The sequence below is a fragment of the Leuciscus leuciscus genome (genome assembly GCF_965113295.1).
Source record: "Leuciscus leuciscus genome assembly, chromosome: 14".
In the NCBI taxonomy this organism is placed as follows: domain Eukaryota; kingdom Metazoa; phylum Chordata; class Actinopteri; order Cypriniformes; family Leuciscidae; genus Leuciscus; species Leuciscus leuciscus.
Window position 1 is genome coordinate 37244067 of NC_138738.1, and position 19620 is coordinate 37263686.

At 38.1% G+C, this 19620-nt stretch overlaps 1 protein-coding gene across 2 annotated transcripts in view; it reads left to right on the plus strand.

The window, feature by feature from the left end:
- Positions 1-380: 380 nt before the first annotated feature.
- Positions 381-19620, plus strand: part of tlk1b (tousled-like kinase 1b) — a 29039-nt gene continuing 9799 nt past the window's right edge. Inside the window, exons 1-11 of one of the 2 annotated variants that reach the window (XM_082136132.1) lie at positions 382-697; positions 5987-6105; positions 7967-8038; positions 8165-8203; positions 9679-9754; positions 9989-10032; positions 10233-10322; positions 10405-10491; positions 14896-14988; positions 15109-15219; positions 15309-15445. In XM_082136132.1, the coding sequence (XP_081992258.1) occupies positions 562-697; positions 5987-6105; positions 7967-8038; positions 8165-8203; positions 9679-9754; positions 9989-10032; positions 10233-10322; positions 10405-10491; positions 14896-14988; positions 15109-15219; positions 15309-15445 (1004 nt within the window). In that variant the 5' untranslated portion in view covers positions 382-561. Of the gene's footprint in view, positions 698-5986; positions 6106-7966; positions 8204-9678; positions 9755-9988; positions 10033-10232; positions 10323-10404; positions 10492-14895; positions 14989-15108; positions 15220-15308; positions 15446-19620 lie in introns of both variants that reach the window. The other variant, XM_082136131.1, reaches the window with a different exon arrangement.

A 19620-nucleotide genomic window follows, 5' to 3' on the forward strand; every position in this document is an offset into this window, starting at 1 on the left:
TGTAACAAGGACACCCTAAAATAAAGTGTTACCTAATTGTGATCTTAAAATATTTTAATAATATCATCAAATATTTCGGAATAATTATTGGACAATAACTATACAGCTGAGCTCGTGTCCTGTTTCTCTTTGGGAAAACAAAAATATCAAGTCCACTCAATATCATGTGTGTTGCATATCAATCAATATGTTTATGGATGCAATATTTGGTGAGTATTAATGTCTGCTTATACATATGCTCATAGGCTACTTATGATTTTATTAATATTTAATAGAATTTGCTAGAAGGGTTGAAGCATCAAACGTGGATTTGAAGTTTTGCACTGATGTGTGTGTGTGTAACCTTTGCAAACTGGCGTCACGCATCGGCTACACACACACACACACACACACACACACTGAGAGTGAGTTAGTGAGGATCTCAGTGCGCAGTGCGGAGCTGAAAACATGAGCAGCCTTGCATTGATTATCAGTGTTCGTGCATGATGCATTAGACACACACAGGTGTGATTTGACGGAGATCATGTGTGCGATGCGCTCTTCGCGGGGGAAAGTGTCTTCATGAGTGTCCAAAGTAACAGCAACAGCAGTGGAAGTTTGGACGGAGCGCCATCTTGCTCTCAGTTCTCGACTGGATCTCCGACCCCGGGCTCACTTTCTCCGCTCGATATCTGCGCTCCGAGGAGGCATAAAGAAGGTAAAACCGGTGTGAATATCAATTTAAAGTCTGGTCATGTGAAATCGGTCGGGATTGTGTTAGATTGACGTGTGATTTTGAGTAAATCTGGTCTTTAATCGAAGCGGTCGTGTCGGAGGCCGCTGATCTCTCGTCTGCTGACTGTGTCTCTCTGTGTTTTTATAACTAGCATCGAGTCCTAGAGATGAGCTGGTGTGTTTTAAACCGTTTGCGATGGAATCCTGTCGCTTTGTGTGTCGATAACACGGTTAATTTGACGTGAGGATGCCCATGGTCACATATTAGGGGACTCAGTCACTGGTTGTGTCTCAACCTAGCGAGACGTCTTCTCAGACTGCATTTTTGGGCATCATAGGTGCTTATTTTTGTGTTGTTTTTATGATGCCCACAAAATGCTGTCTTTGTGTCTAGGTAACGTTAGGCAGCTCGCTAGATTTTTAGAAACAGCCAGTCTGATTAAAATGAGTTGATGTTTTAGAGGCTCAGAGTGTATGTTTATCTTTTATGTAGCTTATGTCATGCAATGGCTCACAAATGAGACACAGTCTGTACCTGATAAACTTAAGAATGTTTATCACCCATGCATGAAATGCAACGGCCCAAAAATGCTGTCTGGGTTGGTAGACACAGCCAGTACCTGACAAGCATTAGCTGACATTTTTAAGGTTGACAGTATGTATTTGTCACTTATGCATGCATGCAATGCAATGGCACAAATGCTGTCTCACTGTTTACTAGCTTTTGAGACACAGACAGTAAAGGATACATTATATAAGTTGATGTTTTTATGCTCTTATGCTAGAAATTATTCAAAAATAGGTTGGCGGTTCAATATCAACACAAGTTGATGTTTAATCTGTGAGAATGAAGTCAACAATGCACATAGAGAACTTGCTGGATTTCATTACAATAAACATGATTTTGTGTTTTAATGGTTAAGTATTGATTTAATTATCTAGCACTTAGTGCATGTCATGCAATGGCTCGCAAGTGAGAGACAGTCTGAACCTGATAAACATGAGAATGTATAGCCTACTGCATGCATGGAATGCAACAGCCCCAAAAATGTTCGGTAGGTAGACAGAAACTCGCTGGCTTTTAGGATGCTTTCAGTATCTGATGAACATGAGTTGCTCTATGCATGTCATGCAATGGCTCATAAATGCTGTCTAGGTTGGTAGACACAGCCAGTACCTGACAAACGTTAGTTGACATTTTTAAGGTTGACTGTATGCATTTGTCACTTATGCATGCAATGCAATGGCACAAACTGCTGTCTTGTTTACTAACTTTTGAGACACAGCCAATATATGATAAATTATGAGTCTGCATGCAATAACAAATGTTATAGGTAGGCGGTTCAATATTAACACTATTAAGTTGATTTTCAATGATTGAGAATGTCAACAATGCACACAGAGAACTTCCTGGATTTTATTACAATAAACATGATTTAGTGTTTTTCTGGGTGAAAGTATTGATGTATTTATCTAGCACTTAGTGCATGTCATGTAGTGGCCCAAAATGCTGTGTACTGGCAACAGACTAGGTTTTGAGACACATCTAGTACACATTAGTTTATGTGTGAGTGTTTTGTGTGCAATGCAATGGCTCAGAAATGCTTTCTAGGTGGGTACGATTTTGGACACATCTGATAAACGTGAATTTGTATGATTGAGTACAAATTGAGTATCAGCCTATTTATTTATCTAATTCATGCAATGCTCAAAAAAATATGCTTGTGCTGGAGAGCTGTTGGCTCTTTATGGTCATTGTAGTATTGTAGGATTGTGTTTTGCAGCTTGACTCGTAGGTTTTTCCCTGAAATCATCAGGATGACTTTGATCCTCTAAGCAAAAGACCATCTGATACACATCTGATTTTAAAATCAAGTGCTTTTTCAAATTAAGTTGTTTTGCAAAATTTAGTTTTTGATGTGTTTTTGAAGAAATTAATGAACCTGTAAGTGTTTCACCGGATGTTTTCTGTGATATTGATCAAGTCCACCAGAGACTGGTCAGTGTAAATATGTGCTGTAAACACATGCATATGTGCACTGATGAGTGTAATATCATATGTGTGTTAATGCATTACTCAGATTCTCATGTCCAAGAATAAGTTCTCAGCCATGTAATGCATGCTCTGCCTTTATTTATTTTTTTAAATGATTCGAAAGAGTAATCTTTTACCTGCTTGTCAAACCAGAAAGTACAATGGTTAAGGATGTAGTACCATTTTTTATGGATATCTATACTGTATAATGTTAAATAAAAATGGAACTTTCTATTCATCAAAGAATTCTGAAAAAATGTATCACTGGTTGAACAAAAATATGAAGCAGCGCAACTGTTTTCAACACTGATAATAATAAAAAATGTCTCTTGAGCAGCAAATCATCATATTAGAATGATTTCTGAAGGATCATGTGACACTGAAGACTGGAGTAATGATGCTGAAAATTCAGCTTTGATCACAGGAACTAATAATATTTCACAATATTACTGTTTTTACTGTATATTTGATTATTTAATTGCAGCCCTGGTCAGCATATGGGATTTTTCACACACAAAAAAAACTTCTTACGAGCCCAAACTTTGAAGCAGTAGTGTAGGCTATGTTGAAGTGCAATGCTATTAACGTCTGATACTAATAGAAATTAAGTGGAATTATGATTTGCCCCAGGAATTCATTTTTGAGCATGTAAAATAAATGGTTGATGTTTCATCCATTTATTTTAAATCCTTCACTTGAATGAATGAATGACTGAAATAAATTCTCAATTTAAACATTTGGCTGTTGTTACCTATTAAAATCAAATCAACAATCAGATATAAAAGTATAACTGTAAAAAATGTGCAAGATCATAGGAAATATAATACAACCTTTGTTGTTAAAGTTAGGTTATAAAAATACAACTGTTCATTGTTAGTTCATGTCAGCTCAGGTCCATTAAATATAATATTAGCACAGACAGAGACTGTTGGAATTAAAATGAAAGTTTAATAAATGCTTAGTTCATGTTAACAAACGTAACCTTATTGTAAAGTTTTACCATGTTTTTTTAATAATCATCCATAAGAAGGTGGGTTATTATTATGCTATAGTATGATATCTTGATGGCTCAGTCACCTGTGCATCGGTGCACAAACTAGGATGTGGTTTGTTTGTTTCCTGGTCATTTGCTTGTACTCATTTCCCCACTCCACCTCCTGCATGTTTGGATCTTATGCAGCCAAGCAGTACTCGGGTTATTTGCCAAACCAGACGTGGCCTTAGGTTTGTGCATACTCATTCCTAAGTAGTTTGATTTGTCATTTATGTCCTTTATCTGGGCAGCTGTGCTCTTCCTTCCCTGTTGACCTTCATAATTTTTCCACCCCTCCACCATCTTGGGATCTCTTTGGCTTGTAGCTCTTTCTGGCACGAATCTTATCATGGCAGTGGTGTCGTTCGCTTCCAGTGCGCAGGTTATTATGGCTGGAGAACACGAGTGAACCTGGGCTGTTTCGTCTAGTCACTGTAATGAGGTTTGAAGACCAGATGATTCTTTGAGACAGGTTTTATAATGATGATTCATATTGGTCTTGTCGGCTGCTGATACTGTATTCTCATGTGCTGAAGAAACGGGGCCATTTGGCTGCGGATTCTGTCATCGGGCTTCTGGTGCCAGATCATGTCAAACATGTTAAACTAAAGGAATGGTTAATTCACCCAGAAAATGTAATTCTTTCATTATTTATTCACACTCTCATGTTGTTCCAAACCTGTATGCTGTCATTTTTCTGTAGAACACAGTTAGTGAAAATCTTTCATAATTTATTTTTCCAAAATTTGCAATAATTCCAAAAAATGGCACAAAAAAACTCTATAACTAACTAATGGACAATGATATGTCTTATGAAGTCATACAAGAGCTTTGTGTGAGGAACAGACCCACACATTTAAATTGTTGTTCATTGAAAAGAACAGGAATAGAATTTTGAATTCATCTCTTTCCATCAGAATTCTTAGAAGAACATTATTACTTACTAAAGTTACATTTATTTGGTCAAAAATAAAGTAAAAAAAAGGTATTTTATTCCTGTGATGGTAAAGCTATATTTTCAGCATCATTACTCCAGTCTTCAGTGTCACATGATCCTTCAGAAATCATTCTAAAATGCTGATTTAATGATCAAGAAACATTTCTGATTATTATTAATGTTGAAAACAGTTGTGCTGCTTCATCATTTTTTGGAAACTGTGATGAATGTTTTTCAGGATTTTTGATGAATAGAAAGTTCAAAAGAACCGCATTAATTGAAATTGGATGTTGAATAAATGTATTATTTATTTATTTTTAATTTTCCTGACCCCAAACTTTTGAACTGTAGTGTGTGTACAGTAGTCTGTCACTAAATTGAGTGTGTAATATTGAGGTCACAGTGGCATGTGAAAAATACTCGTTGTATTTACTTGCATTTTATTTAGTTTTTTTGTGTGGATTGTGTCGTCATTATTTTCTGAGACTAAAATAGATGAATGAAGCTAAACTGTCAGTGGCATCAGCTGATAATGAGCAGGAAACCTCTCATTGTACTTCCTGTTTGTCATTTTGACTCCCGCAGGAAGAGGCTGTGCTGAAGTTTGCCATGAAAAATTAAAATGGCTAAAAGAGCAGATACATTTTTTTTATTATTTTTTATTATGAAGCTTGAGCATAGTCAGATCTGAAGGATGGTGGACGTCTCGAGGCCGGGACACACCAAGCCGACGTCAAAGAACTAGTGACGACGAAAGCTGACTGTGTTGTCGGCTGCGTCTCGGCCGAAAAGCCGTGCTTGAACAACTAGCGACTGTTAACTAGCATGTGCGTTCGTGCCTGCTTGTAATGTATGATGATGTAAAATGTAAAAAATTCCGTCGCGACGCGAAATATACGTAATGAAAGACGACCAATCAGTTTGTGAACATATCCCTATGCCTTTAGGTTCAGTATCTTTAGGTTCGGTGTTAAAATGCCAATGTGAATGCCAAGCGGATCAGGACTAAATGTTTTTTTTGTTTTTTTTGTTTTTGTGAACAGAACTACAAGTGTGAACACATCCTAAGTTCTTGGTGTGCCTTTAAACCAGTAATAAGTATTATCTTTTGGCTCTTTTAGGGTGGCATATGATCAGAAAACAATGACTTGATGGTCTCGTAAGATTCCAGGAGGATGCGTCACCATGATCACACCCCTCCCGAACCCGAAGCCTGAGTACCTGTGTGTGAATGTGTTGAGCGTGACATGTTTGTCTGTGTTTGTAGGAATGGATGAGCTGCATTCCCTGGATCCACGTCGGCAGGAGCTCTTGGAGGCACGTTTCATCGGGGCAGTGAGTGGAAACACAGGAGGAAGCACAGGGAGCGCGAGCGGCGGACCTAAAGTAATGCACACGCATGCAAACACACACATGTGCAGCATCATGTAATTATAAGTTATTATTTATATTTAAAGGTATAGCGGAGGATGTTTTACTTCCTGGTGGGTAGTCTAAACTATTGGTCCTCCTAATTGTCAATCATTCTGGTGAATCAATCAAACTTTTCAAAAAGTGGAGAGGGCGGGTCTTATCTAAAATTTGGAAAGATCCTCCGCTATACCTTTAATTCATTTGAATTTAATTTAGAATAGATATGTTGATACTTTCTCTAAAATGGCAAAATGGGTTATTTTTGTTTTCTTTAAACTGAATCATTCAAGCATCATTCAACTAATTAAACAATGTTTAATGTATAAAACAAGTATAAAGCTATTTGCAATGTTTTTCCGACACTAATTTCGTTTTAATTTTTCACTAAATGAACACCAATAAAAATCTGCTCATTTTATGTGCATCAGTTCAACAATAGATAGTAATAAAAAGCAAAATGTAAAGGATTGAAACGTCCAATGCATGGACTTTATTCTGAATCATTGAATAAAAGATTGAATCGATTCACTTTGAAGTGAACTGAACTTACCAAGCCTAACACAGTTTTAGCTGTTGTAGTTTAAATCAAAGACTCTACTAAAACCATATTTCGTAACACTCACATAAGCCGCTTTTCGACCGGAGGAACCTTTTCACAGTTCCTAGAACTATTGGCTAAAGTACCCGGATGTCGGTGTGTTCGCACCGCAGGAACTAGGAACAATTTTAGTTCTAGGAACTCCATTTGGAGGAACTAATTTAGGTCCTACTTCAGAGTAGGGTCTAAACCAGCACTATAGGAACTACCCGTGACGTTAGTGTACGCTGATTGACCGAACGCACGCGGAGCCGTCTAACACAGTACTGTTAGACAGCTAACTAATAAACACAGAGAATGCGAGCATTGTTTGCTCTGGCGTTCTCAGTGCCGCCAAAATAAAGGTCCGTCGCGCCGTCAAAATAAAAGTCACCGTGCTTGCGTCACTCCCTTACCCCTCCTACCAGTTCCTATGGCAACTTGGCCAGTGCGAACGCAAACAGCAACAGTTCTTAAAACTGTTTAGAAGTGGACAGTTCCTAGAACTAAGTTCCTGTAACTACTTGGTCGGAAAGCGGCTATACTTGCAAGAACCCAAGATGAAACTATTGTAATGACATTATAGTCATAATATTGACCTATTATGTATTTTTTCAAAGTCTTAATTATGTTTTGGGCTCTGCTAGAATAGGTTTTCATGCTTGAATGTAAAAAAAACACAACCTAATTTTCACATATTCGACTTTGTCGTAGCGAGCATCTCTCTTCTCAGTCTGTCAGTAACGCTTAGTTAAGTTCCTGTCTCTATGAAGCCCCTCCTGAAAAGCGCGTTGTGCTCTGATTGGTCAGTTGGATCAGTGTGTTGTGATTGGTCAACCTCTTCAAGCATGTTTGGGAAATGTTACGCCCCGTACCATAACAGCGAGTTTCAACACACTACTAACGCAACTCAGGCCTCACCTGCATATGCCTTGGGCAGGAATCATTTAAATGAGGAATATTGTGACGTGTTCATTCCTGGAAGAAAATTCAAGACTACAATGGAGGCGTTTCAGGGAGTTCAAGAGAAAAACAGTGACACTGATATAGAGAATAACACCCTTCAGACTTTTTCATGCTCAAACAGCAACATTTCAACCTAAAGAAAGTTGAACATGTAAAAAAGCATTTAGGGGACCCCTTTAATTTTGTTTTACCAGTGAAATCGGTGTGAATATTTTGAAGGATTTTGAGCTCTCTGTCACGACCTGGACTAAACCTGCTTTATATTGTTTTGATCTTTTCTTTTTTTTTTAGGGTTTGAACAATAACGAATGTTCTAGTCACAGTTTTGGCAGCCTGGGGTCATCTAGTGACAAGGAGTCCGAGGTGAACTTTATGGACATGTATACTCAAAGATTTGACATTTATATTTATAGCTTTATATTGATTGAACGGATATGTTTCAACAGTTTGTCCATGTGTTTAAAAAGTACTTTTTTCATTCCCATAAAGAACTCTGACATAAAGAAAGGAGGATCGCCTGCCTATTCAGTAAGTTTGACGATTTTCACTTTGCTGTGTGACTTTTAATTTTTTTTATTATATATATATATATATATATATATATATATATACACATACAGTACAGGCCAAAAGTTTGGAAACATTACTATTTTTAATGTTTTTGAAAGAAGTTTCTTCTGCTCATCTAGCCTGCATTTATTTGATCAAAAATACAGAAAAAAAATTTAATATTGTGATATATTATTACAATTTAAAATAATTGGTTTTCAATTTATTATAGTATACTTTAAATTATAATTTATTTCTGTGATCAAAGCTGAATTTTCAGGATCATTACTCCAGTCTTCAGTGTCACATGTGACATCCAGTCCATCACATGATCCTTTAGAAATCATTCTAATATTCTGATTTATTATGAGTGTTGGAAACAGCTCTGCTGCCTAATATATTTGATGAATAAAAGGTTAAAAAGAACTGAATTTATTCAAAATAAAACAATATTTTCTAATAATATAAATCTTCTTTACTATCACTTTTTATCAATTTAACACATCCTTGCTGAATAAAAGTATTGTTTTATTTCAAAAAAAGAAAGAAAAAAAATTTGTAACCCCAAATTACTGACCATTACTGTATATTGTTGTTGTTTTTCTTTTTCTTTTTTTCTTTTTTCTTTTTATTCATCAAAGTATCCTAAAAAATTATCACAGGTTATGAAAAAACATTAAGCAGCAGAACTGTTTCCAACTTTGATAATGAATCATATTAGAATGATTTCTAAAGGATCATGTGATAGACTGGAGTAATGATCCTGAAAATTCAGCTTTGATCACAGAAATAAATGATAATTTAAAGAATAATAAATTGAAAACCAATTATTTTAAATTGTAATAATATATCACAATATTAAAAAAAAAATCTGTATTTTTGTATATCAAATAAATGCAGGCTTGATGAGCAGAAGAAACTTCTTTCAAAAACATAAAAATGTTTAATGTTTCCAAACTTTTGGCCTGTACTATATATATATATATATATATATATATATATATAAAATACAGTTATATAATATGATATAATATCTTAGATGTTAAAGTTGACGTGCCATAATTTGAAAGCTGTAGTGGAGAGAAGATTTTCAGTAAAAACTTATTTTTTTTAGTTCCTTCCTCCTGCAAAGCAATTTTATTCTTTGTTTTCTAAGTGCATAACTCTTATGAATTGCTTTTATGATTGTTTGACTGCACCTGTCCATATTCACATTTATTGCATTGAAAAGAGCAGGATAGTAATAAAAAAATGTCAAATGGGTTTGGAATGACATGGTAAATGATGTTTGGAATGCAGAGTGTGTGTCTGGAAGCCTCTTTGGTGAAACTTTTACAACTCCTTTGAGGCCTGAATTCAGCTTTAGATGGAACTTACCCAAAGCATTTATATTGATTTAGTGAATTGAAGAACTGATTGAATAAAATAGTAATGCTTTTTCCTGTTTTCCCTAGACTCCAGAGAAGAAGCACTCCGAGTCATCCAGAGGAAGAAAGAGGAAGGTTGATAACCAATCAGAGAGCAGTCAAGGTAACGTTGACTTCCTGTGCTTATGAATGAAGCATTTCTTAACGAGACACAATAGTTTGTTTGACAACTACATTTTTCAGTTAACAGACCTGCATTTTGGAAACATCCAGGATCAGAGTTTGTTGGGAAACACAGCATTTAATTTTTAGCATGGAAATAATGCAGTGCACTCACAGAAAAGTGATTGTATCCAATGACCATACTTTCTTTTCTTTTCTTTTTTTTACCTTTCAGGAAAGTCTTCCGGCCGAGGGCCCAAGATCAGCGATTATTTTGATGTGAGTAAAGCTTTGTGCGGATGACTCTGCGTTTAGTCAGCTGTGTATTAAATGTCAGTCAGGTGTCAGAGAGCTTTTAGTCAGAGTACTGCTGCTTTTTCATCGTGTAATGGCTGCTCGCTTTAGGAGATGTTTTGACTTGTAGAAGTTGTGAAATTGGTAACATTGTGATGACGCCACATCATATCTCCTTCCTGAAGTTCCAAGGAGGAAACGGATCAAGTCCAGTCAGGGGTCTTCCTCCGGTCCTGCGCTCGCCACAGAACTCTCACTCTGCACCCGGGGCTATCGTAAGTCGTGAGGAAGATCTAAACCTCAGCATGGATCCAGTGATGCTTATTTTTATTAATGTTGCTGTTTTTCACTCTTCAGGTCAGACAGAACAGCTCCTCACCCACCAGCCTGTGTTTCATAGATCACATGATGAATTCAAAACAGCTTGGCAGCAGAAGTGTCCAGGTAATACTTGCGTCACTATTGCTCGCACGCTATCGAATATGCTCTGCTTTTTCTGATTCTGTTAAACTTGTCAATCTGCAGGACACTGTTGTGCACTGCTCATATGTGTGCACTTTGAGACACTGATAAACGTGTACTGCGCACTGATACTCTTAAGGGATTAGTTCACCCCAAAATGACAATTTCAATTTCCTAATAATTTACTCACCCCAATGCCATCCAAGATATCCATGTCTTTCTTTCCTCAGTGGGAGAGAAATTATGTTTTTTGAGGAAAACATTTCCGGATTTTTCTTCTAACAATGGACTTCATTGGTTACCATCGTTTTTTAAGTCCAAATCAATGCAGTTTCAAAAGTCTTTGAAGTGTTTAAACGGGGTTAAACGCGCGATCACAGCTGAAGAATAGGTTGTTATCTAGCGAAACAATAGGTCATTTAAAAAAATAAATATATAATTTATAGACTTTTTACCTTCAATAGTTCGGATTGAGCTGATCAGAAAAAACGGACAGGGAATAACGTCATCACGCTGAAAGGTCACGGCGGCGCCGGCAATACTATTTGAACTACTATTCATGTTCATCAGAATGTTATTCATGTACTATTCATATTCACTGAATACTATTACTATATATATAATAGCAAACAATACTATTTGAACTATCCTCCTACGTACGGTCGCATTGTAAACAGTGGGGCGGTACTTCTGCCGGCGCCGGCGTGACCTTTCAACGTGATGACGTAGTTCTCTGTCCGTTTGTTGATCCATATCTTGGATGGCATTGGGGTGAGTAAATTATTAGGAAATTTTCATTTTGGGGTGAACTAATCCTTTAAACCTGTGCATTGCACGCTTGGACAGTGAAACGTGCGCTGCACATTGTGACACTGCAAAACATTCATTGCACACTGCCATTGTTAAATAAGCACTGCATGCTCTGCTGTTAAATGTATGCACTGTTAAACAAGGTCAACATGACACCGTTGTACAATGCTCACTGAATATTACTGTCACTGTTTAACTTGCACTGCACACTTCATCACTGTAACATACACTGCACACTGACATTTAAATGTGCACTGCATACGGTGACACCGAAGTAGTTCAAGGTTATTTGTCACATGTGCACTGCATGCTCTAGCACTCTAAGCTCACTCTCACACTGATGCTCTTAAAAATACACACTGTACACTATAATCGTTTACATTAATAATTGCACTGTACAGTGACAGTTCAACAGGCACATTGGGACACTTTTAAAAATATTGCTATTAATCGTGTGCATGCCTGGCATTGATAAACAAGGTCAACATGGCACTGTTTAACAGAAGCACTGCATGCTCTGAAGCACTATATAGTGACGCTGTTAAGTGGTTCAAGGTTCTTTGTCACGTGTCCACTGCATGCTCTGGCACTGTTAAATGAGCTCACTCTCTAAAAATTGACACGGTTACATCATAATTTGCACTGCACTGTACAGTGACAGTTTAACAGGCACACTGTGACACTTCATTGCACGCTCTGACACTGCAAAACTTACACTGCACACTGGCACTGTTAAATAAGCACTGCACACACTGATGCTGTTAAATATGTGCACTACATGCCCTGGCACTGATAATCAAGGTCAACATGACACTGTTTAACAGAAGCACTGCATGCTCTGATGCTGTGAAATGTGCACTGCACTTAAGCACTATATACAGTGACGCTGTTAAGTGGTTCAAAGTTCTTTGTCACGTGTCCACTGCATGCTCTGGCACTGTTAAATGAGCTCACTCTCTAAAAATGTACACGGTTACATCATAATTTGCACTGCCCAGTCACAGTGACAAACCGTTCACTCCACACTGACACTGTTAAATAAGCACTGCATATGCAGATTAAATGCATGCGTGCTCTGGCACTCTTAAACAAGTTCACTCTCAAACTTTGATGCTGTTAAACATGCGCACATCTCTGACACTGTTTTTACACCTTTTAAATATGCACTACACACACACACCAGTGTTAATTTAGTGTAAAATTTTTTCACAGACGAAAACGAGACGATAACTAAATAAAAACTAGTTTTGAATGACAAAAACTATGACAGAAATCTATTGACATTTTCGTCAACGAATAAAAACTAGACGAAAATGTTTGATAGTGACGATTTGGGAAGCGATCCAGTCTGATGTCCTGCATTTGTGGTAGATGCGCACAATTGTACTGTAACGTGATCTACCCAGCGGCACACGAGTTGGCATGCGCTGGATGTCTCATAAAACGTTCAAACATGTAAACGTCTGGGAGAATGAGTAGAGCAGACATGAAGATCTGAATAAGAGTGACGACGCAAAAAAAGAGCTCTATTCGGTACGGTTTTCTGTGCGCACACACCCGACCCGAAGCGTGCAGCCATTCACATAGACACCTAGCCTATACAGCGCGCGAGTACAGAATTGAGCTCTCTTTCGTGTCTGAATGGACAAATACACACAAATATTATGTCTAAATGTCCGTTTTGGAGAGTATTCACGTAAATTATGTCGGTTATGTCTTAAACAGTTGTGAGTGTATCGTATGTTCATCAGTGCATTGGATCCGCATTTCATTGGACATGATCCGATGTCTTAAAGTGACAGTGGGTAATAAACCTAATGCGGTCTGTGTCCTTAATATTGATCAAGCAACAAAAGAAAGAGAGAAAAGCATTCACTGCTCGTTAATAGCTTTAATAAGGATTAATTATATTTAATTCATACAAATAAATATGTCTGCTTGAAAGAATAGAGAATGATGTATGCAAGTAGTTATAAAGAATTCATATATCATTCATTGAAAAGAAGACTGTCTTCTACTTTGGGAAAAGTGGGTTTATTTAATTTTAAGATATTTTTTTAAGTTACAGTAGTTAAATCTGTATCTGTATTGCACGTTCAAACTTTAAAATCATTCATATTAGCAGGTTAATAGATGTTTTCTCCGGGAGTATATGGGTTTGGAAATTTTTGAGAAATTCTAAATAAATGCATTTAAATTTAAACCCATTATATTTTAGTCGACTAAATCTACTGTAGATTTAGTCGACTAAAATCTTATTGTATTTCGTCGACTAAAACTAGACTAAAACTGAAACAATTCAGATGACTAAAATATGACTAAAACTAAATGGCATTTTAGTCAAAAGACTATGACTAAAACTAAATCAAAATTTGCTGTCAAAATTAACACTCTCACACACACACACACACACACACACACACACACACACACACACACACACACACACACACACACACACACACACACACACACACACACACACACACACACACACACACACACACACACACACACACACACACACACACACACACACACACACACACATTATTAAACCTGCACTGCACATACTCCAAATACTACATCCTCTGACTAGGAATGTCCCGATACCACTTTTTCACTTCCGATACGATACCGCAGCTTTGGCTGTTTGCCGATACCGATATCAATCCGAAATTTTATTTGAACTAATACTAATAATAATAAAATATATGGAAGCACTTCGCTCAATTAGCCACATAAGAACATCTCTCAAATGGAGAACAAATACTTCTCCCGTATATAGTCCAAAACAACAGTTGATAATGAAAGACTGCCACCCTTTATTTAAAAGACCTTGAGATATGTTTGGTAACCTGAATGAATTTAAAATTAATTTGCTGTATTTCTGATCAATATATTTGTTTCCTTAAGATTTTAATTAACTTTAACTTTATTCTCATCTGAATTATAAATAATTTATTTCTGTATAAAATAATACTACTTTTAAAAACACATTTGATTTTCTTTTTTAATCAATGTACAATGTGTAAATTAAAAATAAACAGATTAGTCTGTTTTAGGACAAGAAATGAAAACCAATGCAATATGATGAATGTCCAAAAGATGAGATCATTTTTGCTTTTAAACAGCGTGTGTGTGTGTGTGTGTGTGTGTGTGTGTGTGTGTGTGTGTGTGTGTGTGTGTGTGTGTGTGTGTGTGTGTGTGTGTGTGTGTGTGTGTGTGTGTGTGTGATTTTGGTTGAGTGGCAGTTACAGTTTGACAAGAGTTTACAGTTTGACAAAAGCACAATGTTGTGTTTTACACAAATATAAGGCTAAACACTTTTTGCAGTTTTAATGATGTCCTGTATGAAAATGACGGAGTAGCCTATGTTTTTATGTTTCCACTGTTCGATCGCGCCCGCGCCTCTCGTTATATGTGTGGTGTACTACATGTTCTGATGCTATTAAACAAGCTCGCTTGCACTGTATGATGCACAGACTTGATAACACATGATGACATGGAAAGGATATTCTCTCTCAATCTGTTGTTATTTTCATTCTTTATTTCTCTTTCCTTCTCTGCTCTCAGACGGATTTGACACTGTTGAAACTGGCTGCACTTGAGAGCAATAAGAATCTTGACCTTGAGAAGAAAGAGGGCAGAATAGATGATCTACTCAGGGTGAGTAACAAACAGACGAGCATCTTGAGTGTCACCTGTCCTTGAGATTTCTTTTTATGTAGAAATCACAAAGTGCCATTTGAGTTCAGAAATTGAGTGGTTTTTATATTTTCTCCCCAGGCGAACTGTGACCTCCGCAGACAGATAGATGAGCAACAGAAGCTGCTGGAACGTTTCAAGGAGCGTCTGAACAAATGCACTACGATGAGTAAAAAACTCCTCATTGAGAAGGTGAGCTGTGTTTGATATGCTCACAGCTGCTTATTTCTAATGTGTCAGGGGTAGTTGAGTGACTCTTGAGTGTGTTCTTGTCTTCCCAGAGCACTCAAGAGAAACAGTCCTGCCGGGAAAAGAGCATGCAGGACCGGCTGCGCCTGGGGCACTTCACCACAGTCCGGCACGGAGCGTCCTACTCAGAACAGTGGACAGATGGATATGCCTTCCAGAACCTGGTCAAGTAAGAGTCGCACACAGACGCACACTCAATCTGTGTGGCTTTGTCTGGGACGGAAGAAGTGCAGAAATGGACCGTCATCATTTAGTGCTTCAGTTTGACGCAATGAAGTCTCACAACGTAACCAGACCTTCAGGCTGACGGCAGAAGGACTAGACTCCATAGCAGCTTCCATTGGCCAAGGACCGCCCAGAGGCAGTCTGACTGACACGAAAAGCAGCCAATCACAGTTCGTTTTGTTCAGCGTCATGTTTAGGGGCTTGAAAATATAAAGTCAATGTCCCAATGATAACAGACATTGATTCTTGGACGTCTTTTAACGGGTCTATGCCGTGAACTTCACATAGTTTTGAAAATCCAGTGTTTAGTAGATTCTGATAAGCGCTTATTGTCGCAGTTTTAAACTAGATGGATTTTTTTTTCTTTCATGAGGTGCAGGACTTGACATGACCTTTTTTGCTCACCAGCCACTGTGACTAGTGGTTTTCCATAGTTACTAGCCACTCAGCATTTTCATTGACCACAATTTTAACATCGATACCATAGGGGAAAACCGCCATATAGATCAGGGCTCCAGACTAACTTTTTTTATTAGGAGCGCTGTAGCCCCTGACTTAAAATTTTAGGAGCGCAAGCAGAAAATTTAGGGGCACATCTTAAATCACCTTGCAATGCAATTATTCACATTTCCCCCAAAAATAACTGTATTACTGACAAATGCTTTGATAATAAATAGACTTAACGTACAGAAATTACAATGTGCAGTTTTATTTTAAGTTCACAGGGCTCCAGACTAACATTTGAGGGCAGCGGCACTAAGTTCTACAGAAAGTATCTGGTAGCACTGTGGGATGACAAAGCACTGAGCTTAATTTGAGGTGTAGATAAAATTAACTTGAACTATTATCATTCATAATGTCTTAATATTAATTCAATAGCAAAATGAGTGACAAAATAGATATTAGGGATTGAAAATAGCCAATAAGCGCCCTCAGCAGCTATGTTTACAATGGTAATTTAATTTTATTTATTTTTTTAAATAAGTGTGAGTTTTCCTACTTCTTGAAACTTTTAGTTTTATAAATAGAGACAATCTTTAAAGGTTGAACAAAAAATGTTTTGGTCAACACATTAAAAATAACATTTAAATATGATATTATAGTTTTGAAGTGCTGGAAAAAGATATGTGTAGGCTACTGTTATAACCACAGTATACCGTTACAGTTAGTGTTACTACATTAAATCCATGGTGAATGTTGCTGATCTGTGGACCTAAAGCCTTCTATAACTTGTTCGTTCATGGCACATGTTTCTCTAGGTTTCCACGTTAGCGCTGTTTGATCTGATATGGTTTATAACAGAGAATTCTGTGTTGAATCTGAATGTTTCTCACTGGATCTCGCAACGATGTTATTAATTCTGTCGCGAACTCAATGGATTTCTTCACTGGATGTCCACGATGTAACGGTGTTGCGTGATCGAGATCCGCCCGCGACTGGCGAGAGAAGCTCTGCGCTGTCTATTATTGGTTCGAACTATTAAACGGTCCGTGACGCAGAAATGAGTAGCGCAGTTTTTTTCCGCTTTCATTTTGTTTTGATTTATTAACATGTTACGGAATACTCTATGCTTGAGGCTGAGAATGTGTCTAACTAGCATATTGTGTTTAAACTGCGAAGTGCCTGCACTGTCTGCAAACTTCATTTTCCCCGCAGTTCTGGGGTAGCGACTGCAACATTTGCAGTTCATTAAGTTCGTCTCCTTACAGTACCTCAACCAGCTGAATTCTCGCAGCCAGTCTTCCCGAAAATGGTGGGTTCGGGCCTTTATCACCTCACAAACCTCTGATTCTGAATCATCATCCGGCTGTGTCTGTGACATTGATATTTGTCTCCGTCTCCTTCCCACGGACGTTTACGCGCGCTCGATTATCTCTAGGACCCTCCCCCTCCACACATTAGCCAGTTACAGTGGCCATTCCCAATTCTTCTCACACTCATTGGCCTGCCACACATTCCGGATTCACTGACGCGCCCCTTCCGTTTAACGTGTAAAAACAAAACAAATTTACTGGTCGCACATGTGCGACTGGATGAAAAATTCAGTCGCACACTCTCAAATTTTGGTCGCAAAATGCGACCATTTGGTCGCAGTCTGGAGCCCTGTAGATATTTGTAATATTATCTCATAATTTGCCAGCAGGAATATTAGGCTGCTGTCACTTTAAGACCCGATGCACGGATTCATTATTCTGTTACACATGCGTTTTCTTTCTCAACTGTTTAAAATAAATAAATCCATCCGCATTAGCCCTGATGAGGTGGTTTGGCCATCTCTGGTTTGGCGTCACAATGACTTTAAGTCTGTCTAGGAACACACACGTCTCCCAGAGATCCTGTTGAATTCAAACAATCAGATGACGACTTTGAAACTCTCAAAATGTTTCCGTTTTCGTGTGCCTTTAGCTGCGTTCACACTGCCGTCGCTGCATGTCCTCAGTTCAACGGCGTCAACACAGCGAGTACCATAAATTATAGGGTAGTTGCTGACTGCTAAAATTAACCTGTCCTCCATCTTGCCTTTGGGTGCTTCTCATTTCTTATTTGTGCATCTTCGTTCATTTCCTCGCGTCTTACACCGTGTCCTATCCAGATGCGATGCGATAAGATTCCAGTGACAAATAATTTGTCTGTCCACACTAGACGCGACGCGACTGAGAGATGCGTCGAAAATCAATCAAAACCCACAGCCAATCAGAACAGCGTGTGGGCGGAGTCTTGGCACGGCACCAGAGAGTAATCTTGACGGCACTCGCAAGAAAATGGATAAGTAGTTACATAATCAAATTCACAAATATTACACCATTTAAACATTATTCAAATACATAGGCTACTGTCAGATAATACACTTGTTTGTTCACAGTTTGAACGTTCTTGTTTCCATTTGTTTAATTTCAAGATCTGAGGTGAATTATCCATTGTTGGTTTTACAGCTCCAAAGCTGGAGCACTAAATGATATTCAAAGTCACATTACATGCTTTTAACATTAAATAAAGCACACAAACAGTACCTGAGATTATCATTGATTATCTTTGTGTTTGTTGTTCCAGTGCGACGTCGCCAAAAAATAGAAACTGTTTCTAAAATAGAATTGTCGTGTGTCGCCGTCGCGGCTGGTTAGGACAAAAACTCTGATTAACATGGAAAATATACCTTAGTTAGGACACGGTGTTAGCTCCACCCCCTTAAGATGCGAGGGAAGGATAGACCTGTGTGTCCTCGCTCATGACTCCTCAGAAAGCATCCTCACTCCTTGTGGGCCAATTAGAGAATTGAGATGTCCTTAAAGATGGCTGAGTTTGATCGGTTTCTGGGTCACGGGCTGGAGGACGTTAGCATGGTCCTACCAGACACTCGACGTACATTTCATTTGTACAGAGAGTCTGGCCACTCACCATTGACTAGCGTTAACTTCCTTGAAGGCGGGTACTCTGTTGAAGTTTAAAACTATTGGATCTGCCCAGAGCCACTCTGGTTGTGACGTATCCCTACAACTCAAACTAGCGCACGACCTCAACGTCATCATTCTCAGCCACTCCCTCTGTTCGCTGATTGGACTGGTAAAAATTTGGCCGGGTAAAACCCAAGAATATACGGTATGTCACGGGCTGGAGAACGTGGGAGTGAGGAAACGAGGAAGCATCAATTTGAGTATTGAGAAGCAACCACTGACACTCTACTACAGGATGTAGTGACGGGTCACATGCACTCCACTGATTTCATTCCTATTGGTTGTCGCTTCTGAAAGTCGCTCTTCATTTGCATAAAGTTAAACATATCTCAACTTAGTTGCATATCTACAAGCTACATCCTGTCGCCGGAAATGGCTAGGTCTCCATTGAAATGAATGGGATCATGTTGCTTTGTCATGCGTGTCGTTGGTGGTGTGAACCGAGCTTTATGCATCAGATGTTCAGCCAAAGGTCGGGGCGTGACATCTGAGGCTGAGACTAGACGAAATGTGACATAAGGCATAAAGTTAATGCACTGACCTCAGCCCTAACCCTAATTTTCAGAATTTGACATTATATTTAGTCTGTAAATAATTCTATAAATGAAATCCAGATGGGATATTGGTGAACTTTTAATGAATTAATAAAATATATAATTTTTGTACA